The sequence below is a fragment of the Mastomys coucha genome, unplaced genomic scaffold, assembly GCF_008632895.1.
Source record: "Mastomys coucha isolate ucsf_1 unplaced genomic scaffold, UCSF_Mcou_1 pScaffold13, whole genome shotgun sequence".
NCBI classification, from domain to species: domain Eukaryota; kingdom Metazoa; phylum Chordata; class Mammalia; order Rodentia; family Muridae; genus Mastomys; species Mastomys coucha.
The window spans coordinates 8,917,000-8,926,686 of NW_022196895.1; the positions used below are offsets into that span (position 1 = coordinate 8,917,000).

The following is a 9,687-nucleotide window of genomic DNA, read 5'->3' on the forward strand; positions in this document are numbered from 1 at the left end:
ATTTTATTTTTGTGTGGGAGGGTGTTTTGTCTGCGTGTATGCCTATGTACAACATCTGTGCAGTGCTCCAGAGGCCAGGAAAGGGTGTCAGATTCCCTCAGACTGGAGTTAGCTAGTTGTGAGCTGCCATGGGGGTGCTGGGGACTGAACTTGGACCCTCTGGAAGAGCAGCCAGTGTCTTTCTTAACCGCTGAGCCGTCTCTCCAGTGACTTAGTAACAAAGCTGTAAGGCAAACTCATCCTGATACCTTTTCAACTGGGCGTCACTGTATGAGGTGGAGTCCCCACAGCCACACAAACCAGCTTTCATCTCAGCAAAGCAGCAGTGCGCCCAGGCCTCCAGAGCGCTAAGGAAATGACCTGGCTAACTGTGCAGCCCGACCTGGGGGCCTTTACTCTTCCAGGTCACTGTCAATACAAACTCAAATGCTTTAGGAAAGTTCAAGTTTAAAATTTTCTCTTTGAGCCAGGGTCTTTCAGCCTAGGCTGGCCTCAAACTCACTGTTGATGACCTTGAACTTTGGATCCTTCCTGTTTCCACCCGTGTGCTAGGATTACAGGCTTGAGACACCACGCCCTTTCTCCCATGCCTGCAAGAAGAAATAACTGCTCTTACCTATGTAACTGAGTAAGACTGGAAGAAATATTAGTCCGTGAGTGGCTCCGAGTAAGACCATGGCTAAGTACATCCTGAAGTAAAATATCTCAAAAATTTGAGATTTGGCAAAGGCCAACACCACGATCCCTCCAAATTTCGTCAGGGTGATTCCACTGAATACCTGGAGAGGCAGAAGTGAACTGTTAGCCTATTCTAACTAAGCATCCGTCATCACACAAGCCTCCGTCATTGGTGTCTAAAGGGCTGTGGGGCACTGCCCCCACTCAGACACACTGCCTCATACCTAAAATTGTCTGCCCTACTGCTTTATGAGCCTGGATAAAAAGACGAATGAATCCAAGGATGTTTGAGTGCAAATGTGTGTCGGTCAGAGGTTGACTTGGAGTGTCTTCCTCAATGGCTCCCCACTTTATGCTTTGAGACAGTCTCTCTGAAATTGGAGCTGAGATGGCTGGACTGGCCGGCCCATGCGTGAGCTGCAGGGGTCCTCCCATCTTGTTCACAGCGCCGTGTCAGAGGTGCTTACTGAAGTGCCCATCTTACGTGAGTGCTCGGGACTCAAGTATCTCCCAGCTCAGGAAGAATTTCAGAGCCATACATCTTCTCAGAAAACTGTCTTGGCTTTTTAAAAATCAAGCAGTCTGAACCAAGGCAGATTCTTGGAGGGAAACTTAGAAGATTGTGTGTTGGTCTTCCATCTCTCGTGTGGGTTTGGGGGATCAAAACGAGGCTGGCAGAGCAAGCTCACCTCGGCCCTGCTGGCTACCTCGGCAGCCTAGAGACTATTACGATTAAGAAACGTAAGCAAAGGCTTATGTTTTTACTGATACTTTCTATAGTGGCAAAGTGATTGACAGGAACAGCAGGATAAAGGGCTGGACCAAGGGCCTCATGGCATTAACTACAGACAACCCAGTGAGGTCTGGAACTCACGAGACCCCTTGTGCCACCATAGTACTGGTTTCCAGCTCTCTCAAGTCTAACGTTTCCTAGCTTTTCCGCTTATGCCATTTGATTGTCTAAGAGAGCACACGAGCAAGGACAAGTCTGAGGGACTTCAGATCTGTCTCAGACATAGCTATTTAGTGAAACGTGTGAGAATTTGTCATTGCTGGGAGCTGCCATTTACAGAATGGATTCAAATTGTTTTATCCTCTGAGTTTGTGTTTCTTCTGAGAAGTAGCCAGTCGCTGAAGAAGCATTCCTGTTGCAAACCCCATCACCCATCCTGGGGCTGCCAATACTCACAGAACTACCCATGTGGGCCAGCGCCTCTTCCGCCCGGCTCGCGCGGCTTCCTTTGGTGCTCATAGTGAACGCTCTTGTTATATGGCTGCAGAACTCCACCGAAATGCCGCAGCTCTGGAACAAAGCGGCCCCAGAACAGATCTTTCTCGGCTCAAAATGCCCCTAAACTACAGGAGGAAACCCTGGGTTCTGAAGGCTCTACCCCGGCCTCTACTTTTCTACAGTGTCTTGGTTTTGATTAGGGGAATTTCTGGAAACTTCCCAAGGTTACCTATCCTTCCCCACTGTGCTAGCATACTGCTAATCCATCATGCTGAAGGTGTTCTGAGTGTTTACCTCCCATTAATACTGTTTCCAGCTGCCCCCCTCATTTTTCTGTGTAGCCCCAGTTGTCTTGGAACTCACTGTATAGACCAGACTGATCTCAAACTCCAGAGATCCACCTGCTTCTGCTTCCTGAGTACTGGGATTAAAGGTGTGCACCACCATGCCTGACTATATCTTCAATACTTCCTAAGTACTTGCATGCTGGGTAACTGTACAGGAAGCCCCGCAGAATAGCCTGGTAAGTAACACTGGGGGTCTTAATGTCACTAGGCTACATGGTTTTTTTGTTTTCAGACAATTTCATTTAGTTCTGGCTGACCTCATATTTGTCATGTAGCTAAGTGGCACCTGTGTTTCAGGCCACTTTAGGACTTATATGAATCCAAGGAACAATTCATGCAACACTCACAGGAGCTAGGGACAAAGTGAGAGAAGACCAGGACTGACCATCACCAAGTTCACCAAGGAGACAGCGTTCAGACTGATGCCCCACAGCCACATGACACCGAACATGTTGACCAGGATCATGGCTATGGTGATGCACATGATGACTGCGGACCACAGCTCACAGCCCAGAACCACCAAGGTCACCAGGAATATGGAGCCCAGAGACACACTGAGGTTAAAGATGGTATCATCAATAATGGTCAGGTACTGTTCGTAGAAGACGTAGAACACACTGGGGAGGAGAGTTATCTGGTTAGAGCTTATCCTCCTGGGGTATTCTCTCTTTACCCCACCCTGACAGACACCCCAGAAAACCACCCAAGATTGGCACCATCACCTAGAGCAAAGCCACTGACATCCAAAGATGCCAAATGCGTGCTTACATAGACTTTTTACTTGTAAGCTCAATTTTTGCTACCTTATAAACACTTCCAAAAATAGTTTCATAGGATATCTGGAAAGGGAAGAAGCCAATCAGGTCTGTTCTGGGAGCTACTCTGGGCTGATTCCCACAGAGTAGTGGCACCTACTCCGGAAGTCTGCACGTAAAGGCTGGAATTCTTTAACCACACTTACAGTTTGAGAAAAGCAACCATTTGCTTGCTCTGCCTTCCGGATTTTCCACAGAGAAAGCAGCAGCAGCAACAAAACAAAACACTACACCCACCAACTGAAAAGTCTGTCTGTGCAATGTCCAAGTCATGAGCAGGCAGGGACCCCTGCCAACATGTCCGTGGGCAAGGCCCACTCTCCTGTGTCTCTTTGCGCTGGGACACCACACCAAGTTCTGTGTTCAGTCCTCAGAGCACAGCAGAGGCTATGAAGACTCTGGCCTGCTCACCTCAGGTGCCCTTCAGACACCACTCTTGGTTGAGGATAAAGCAGATGCCAGACTGAGAGCTAAGGAGCTGCAGCCCCACCCTACTCCTCAGGCCTCCCTACTTTACCTGTAAGGGAACACACGGTAGTCACTCCCCTTAGAACGCATGGTTTCTGTGATGTTACTGGCTATGAGCCGAGCTTTCTTCATGGCGTCGATATAGTCAGCAGAGGTCTTAAGTATGGTGTGGTAGGTCATGAAGTAAGTGGCCCCGATATAAGTGTCATCTCCCACAATGTTAACAGCTGAACTGTAAGCAGCATGCCCCCTGAGGAAGAGGTGTGGGTGTCAGAAAGGCTATGCGGAACATGAGCACTTTGAGTGGAGTCACATAGCTCAGAGGCCACCTGGATGGAGGAGGCCTCCTGGGAAGGACGACGGAAGGCACTGTGGTTTGTCTGGTGCACGGCCGCTATTGTTTCTCCATCTGGTTCCATTCAAAACCAAGCATGATGCAGAGCTGACTCGTTACTGCTGAGGAGCAGCGGGTAAGAAAGGTAAGAGGCTGGACTCAAGCCCAGGCCTCCCTGGCAAAGGCCCCTCACCTTAGCCTCTGTGAAGCACAGACCAGCACACACTCGTAGCCTGGGAGTGCTAACCAGTCAAGGACACTGCACAGTGGATACTCCGTTTGGCTATTGCTTCCTAACAACTAAACTCCAAAGAACTCCCATGCCTTCATGAAGAAAATTCCAGAATAACCCCAATGTTAACAAGCAAAGAGAATTCTAATATCTGTCCTTAATTTTTAGAGGCAGTATTTGTTACAACTAGCAGAAGTCTCAGAACAGACAAGGCACACACAGGTGAAAGGACCGCTCAGTAGAGGTTCTGTCTGTCCTTACCGACAGGGTTTCTGTGTATCCCTGGCTGTCCTGGAACTCACTCTGTAGACCAGGCTGGCCTCCAACTCCCACATGCTGGGACTAAAGGCATTTGGTACCATATGGCTCAAATGTGGATTCTTACAAAAACCAAGTATATCCATGTTAGTTACGTTAGTTACATCACACACATGTGGTATTCAACTTTCACCTATAAAAGCTTCTAAATCCATTGTCTTAACTTGACTATTGCTGGGCCAGACATTCTGCTGGTGTCCATGTAGGCAATGGGTGGTCTAACTGGCTGGGCATTCAGATAGCTCCTCCCCCTCGCACAAGGTGTAGCGGGGATTAGAACCTAACCCTTACACGGTGGTGACCTTACCAAAGCAAAGATGCTGTCTCAAAGCCTGTTGGCACCTTACTCTCTACTCCTTTCACAACAGGCGTGGGAATCAGCCTCCATCCATGGCCCAGGGTAAGGACAGGAACCAGAATGGAAGCAGTGCCCGGTGAGGATTAATCCTTCCGAAGCCTGAGGAGTTTCTGCTAAACGGTGTCTCTGCCTTTACAGGACCAGGGCAGGGCAGGGCAGGGGATACCCTTTCCCACAGGCCTGCTCCATCTAAGTTAGAGCTGTGGTGAACACTTAGCTCAGAGCTCCCTGGCACTTACCCTTTGCCGCACTTGGGGTTGGGGTTATCAGAAAGGAACATGGGCAGGAATTCCATGAATTCTTTCCCCTGAGGCCTCTGTTTGCCCTCTGGAGTCAGAGGTCTGCAGCGGACACAGGTTGGGTCCATCACTGGCAAAAAAGGAGGGCCAATCATTAGAAAAATGGGCGGCAAGACTTAAAACGGCAGCAACAACAAACACTCAAGATTTAACACTTAAGGACTACGTGTTTGAGACTAAACACAAGGTTTCCTTGCATCTTTCCCTCCTCCCAAGCTTCGGCTCCATGTGGTTTCTAGGCTCAATAAGTGACAGACTCAAGCCATTCATATTAAGCAGGCTATACAGCAAACCCCTCCTGGGCACATTCATATTAAGCAGGCTTTACAGCAAACCCCCTCCTGGATGTAGGTGCCCTGTTCTGAGGAACACCTAAGAGCCCAGCACTTACACCAACACAGCCTTTACAAAGCTTTGAAAGCATGCCTTTTATAGACAGACACCAGTCGGCACCAGAGAGCAGTAAGTGTGCTCTGCACAAATGCGAAGTCTGACTGGGGACCAAGGCCTTGAAGCAGCTCTGAGAGGAATGTGTGACTGAGCACAGGACAATGACAGAGGGAAGGAGACAGCTCCAACACTGACAAACATGCACAAACGAAAATGAAATGGCTAAGCAATGCTACCATTTTTCTGGAAAAAAAAAAGTCTAGAAAAGGAGATGGAGTACCAGAAGCGTTGCAGAACTGGTGAGTGACATTGTAGAGTCTACAGCAGGAGGACTGTGGTGAGACCCAGTCAAAGTAATCGTCAATCCAGGACGAGGGAGCGAAGCCTATGCGAGTGCTGGAGAGAGAAGAGACAGTGACAGGCTTGTTGGGACTCCTGCAAACTCCAGCTCCTTCCCTCCATTTGACATTGCCACATGACCGACCAACCCTACAAGATAGCCCATGGCCAATGAACCCACTTTGCTCACATGAAACTTGGTCTAACACTTTTTGAAATGACAACAAAAAGCAACCTTCCCAAACACAATCCGGTTTTGGTGAGAAATTTTAGGCCTGAGTTGACCCTGGCCATGAGTTCTTCCTACCGCTTTCTTTTTTCCTTTCTTTTTCTTTTTTTCTTCCTCTCTCTCTCCCTTTCTTTCTTCCTTTTTTTAAAAGATTATATATATATATATATATATATATATATATATATATATATATATATATATATATATGAGTACATTGTTAGATGTTTACAGACACACTGGAAGAGGACATCAGATCCCATTACAGATGGTTGTGAGCCACCTCGTGTTTGCTGGGATTTGGACTCAGGACATCTGGAAGAGAAGTCAGTGCTCTTAGCCACTGAACCATCTCTCCAGCCCCTTCTGCCTCTTTCTATTCACAACTGAAAAGGACCAACCCAGGCAGGTGACCAGAACTGGTCTAACCCTAACTCAGGAGGCTGAGACAGGGCCGGCTCCAGGTTCAGGGCCAACTTGGAGACCATATAGAGAAAGCATATCTCAAATTAAGCATTAATTAAGGACAAAAATACAAAGGACCAGACAGTCCTGATACTGACTAGATGTCAAGCTCAGCTGCATTAAATATCTGCTGCACCAGGGAGTCATTGTCACAGCCCATGCCGCCGCACACCATGTTCTGCCCTCTGTGGGAACTGTAGTTATAGCCTTCCTCCAGGACAAAGTACACAGGTGGGCCCGAGTGCAGGTACTGACCGAGTGATTTGAAATAATCGATCACATACGAATCCTGAAAGGAAGACCAAAGAGAGAAGTATGGTTGGATGGGAGATGCTAAGAATAGAGGGCACTAGGGCCCGAGTCGCCAACCTAGATGGCTCATGGTTCTCTCCTCCCAGGTCCCAGAGTGTACTTGTTGCTAAGCCCCAGACAGAAGGGATCTCACAGTGATCTCAGGAGACTGGCTGCTCCACCTGTACGGCTACAGCATGAGGAGTTATAAGCTCACAGGCCAGCAGCCTACCCCAGCAGAGCCCTGCAGCACATCACTGTGGCCTCTCCACCTGTACGGCTACAGCATGAGGAGTTATAAGCTCACGGGCCAGCAGCCTACCCCAGCAGAGCCCTGCAGCACATCACTGTGGCCTCTTGCTTGGTTTGCATTCAGAAGCAAGCAGCAACATATACACACATGCTCTGAAAACTACTCAAGGGCAGCTAACAAAGCTAAAGGAAAGACAGCAGCTTACGTTTGGCATTGAGAGAGACTGATCCAATCCGATGTCTACTTTGTTCACTACCGCAATACTGAATGATAGAACGCCCACAAACACAGCTATCTGGAGAAAAAGCAAACCGCGAGATGATTGCTAATGTAATCATAATCTGGAGAAGAAAAATAAAATCTCACACCCCAAAGATATGACTCCATTGATTTATTTTGGGGTAGTATTAGAGGTTGAACCCCATGCCTTGTGTAAGGCTAGGCAAGGACTCTACCACTGAACTACACTCCCAGTCCAAAGCCAGACTTAGTACGGCACCTACAGGGCTTTACCACTGCCTCTTACACACTCACGTGAACGAGTGCAAGCACATGCACACAGCCTAACTCTACTATGGATTATTACAATTGTGTGTGAAAGACACAGTCCACACTAGAAGATACTAGGTGAGAGAGACAGGGCTCCACTGGCTTTCTTTGCAGCATTCTGTAAAACTACTACTATTTTAAAACAAAACAAAATAAAACCCCAACTCAAATCCAATGTTACCAAAACTGTTGCCAATGTTGACTGATTAACAACTGCACTAGAGGTGCAGCTGAGAGCACTGACTGTAGACACGCATGCAGGTAAAACACCAATGCACATAAAAGAAAAATAAGCTAAAAAATGTTTTAGAAAATTGCACTAGAAAAAGACCCCGCTAGTGTATGTATTTGCCTTTGTGTTTTTACACTGTACTAACAGTGGTTGGAATTGCCCTCCCAGGCCTTCACAGAAGGCATGTGATAGATACATCTGTGTAGAGAGAGAAGACAGAAGCCACAGAAAAGTTCGTACCACAATTGGCCGCAGCCAGTCCTTCAGCAGAAGAGGGGCAAAGTAGTTTTTGAAGAAGCGAAACAGGTAGCTTTCGGAGGCATGGGTACCCTGCCCATCGTCAGCGCCTCTGACACAGCACAGGATGTCCAGACGGTTTTTCTGAGCGTAGAGAGATGAAGAGAGGGTATGGAAACAATCTCCAACTTCACCCAGACCCCAGACTAAAGCACATCCTTGTACTTACCTCTTGCCTCTTAATATCTAGCCCCAAGAGGCTCACAAAGCAGGTAATCTGAAGGAGGAAGTCAATGAGGACTGCCATCCCCGCAAACAGAGAGAAGGTGTGGACAGCTGGCATCGAAGACAGCGCCCCTACAGGGAGAGAGAAGCACGGTCACGCCACCCAGAGGCCCACGGGTCTCGGGTTGTGTTCCCACGCACATATGCCATTTCAAATCTCTTGACCCACATTATAGTGATCCATTTTAGGATCAAAAATATTTGTAATAAGTTGTCAGTATTTAATAGTGGAATAAAGTTTAAATAAAAATCTAGATTCACCATATTATTTCAGAGGAAAACATTTGTGATGCTGGGCCAGCCACATGATCCAAGAATCAGATGAGGAGGACACTTGCCCCTCTTTAGATGGGGCATGTGCAGTCCTCAGGATGCAGTAGCATCCTGCCCCAAGTTTGGTAAAGCCACCCTGACCCTGAGGCACAGTATGAGCTGCTATGAAAAGACACACTTGTGCTGATTTTCTTACAAGAGTAAGAAGGTATCTTGCCCTGCACCTGTGACTGGCAAAGGCACAATAAAGAGCACAGGTTTCCTGTGAACTCTGGAGAAACAGGAAGTGACAAGGTGCCAGCATGCCTCCCCTGCAAGCTTGCCACCTGAACCCGCCTACAACGGCCCGTCTAGGAGCTGGGTGGGGATCACTCTGGCACTGCAGCTGTAACCTCAGACAACGAAGACCGCCTTCTCCACACAGACCTCTGGCCTCATTCAGTCTCTACAAGGATCAAGCCACTTTTCTCTTTCTGCACTTTGGAGACAGACTGGGCGGACAACACCATGATTCAGTGATGGGTCTGTACAAAAGAACCCTGAGGATTTTTGTCCTAGCTCATCATAGCTCCTCTCTGCTCACTAATGAGCCTGCTTCCCCTGGGAGTCTGTGCTCAGGAGAGGAAGCCTGTATAAAAACAAAGGCAGAGCATCCCGCGAGCCAACCTGCGTGGCACTGCCAAGGGGAGACCCAAGGACTCTGTGGCCATGTGGGGATGCCATTTTCAAATTCTAACACTTACAATAGGCACAAGAGGCGGAGATGGCAGAAGAGCCCTAGTCTCTGTCATCCTCTGTCCCAGCATCAGTACTGTGCTGGGACAGAGGAGACGCAAAAGCTGACTCCAGAGACTGCCAGTTAGCCAAGACACTGTGGTCTAGCAAGTGGCACTCCAAGTGTGACGCAAGCTCTCGAAAGAGAGCGACATGGGGCATAATCGGATACCCAGCAGCCACAGGCCTTATATGATCCTCAGTAAATTTACCGAAGAAAAATGCTGAGGTCTCAGAAAAGGATGAAAGGAACATGGTTGGGGCCACTTCCCCGAGGATCCTGCCCAGCT

At 48.2% G+C, this 9,687-nt stretch overlaps 1 protein-coding gene across 1 annotated transcript in view; it reads right to left on the minus strand.

Moving 5' to 3' along the window:
* Npc1 (NPC intracellular cholesterol transporter 1) overlaps positions 1-9,687 on the minus strand; it is a 46,636-nt gene that overhangs the window by 1,248 nt on the left and 35,701 nt on the right. The window contains 11 exon segments of the mRNA XM_031364978.1: positions 617-779; positions 1,868-1,981; positions 2,642-2,873; positions 3,589-3,789; positions 5,021-5,150; positions 5,751-5,866; positions 6,602-6,792; positions 7,253-7,342; positions 8,069-8,209; positions 8,295-8,422; positions 9,610-9,685. Of these exon segments, the coding sequence (XP_031220838.1) occupies positions 617-779; positions 1,868-1,981; positions 2,642-2,873; positions 3,589-3,789; positions 5,021-5,150; positions 5,751-5,866; positions 6,602-6,792; positions 7,253-7,342; positions 8,069-8,209; positions 8,295-8,422; positions 9,610-9,685 (1,582 nt within the window).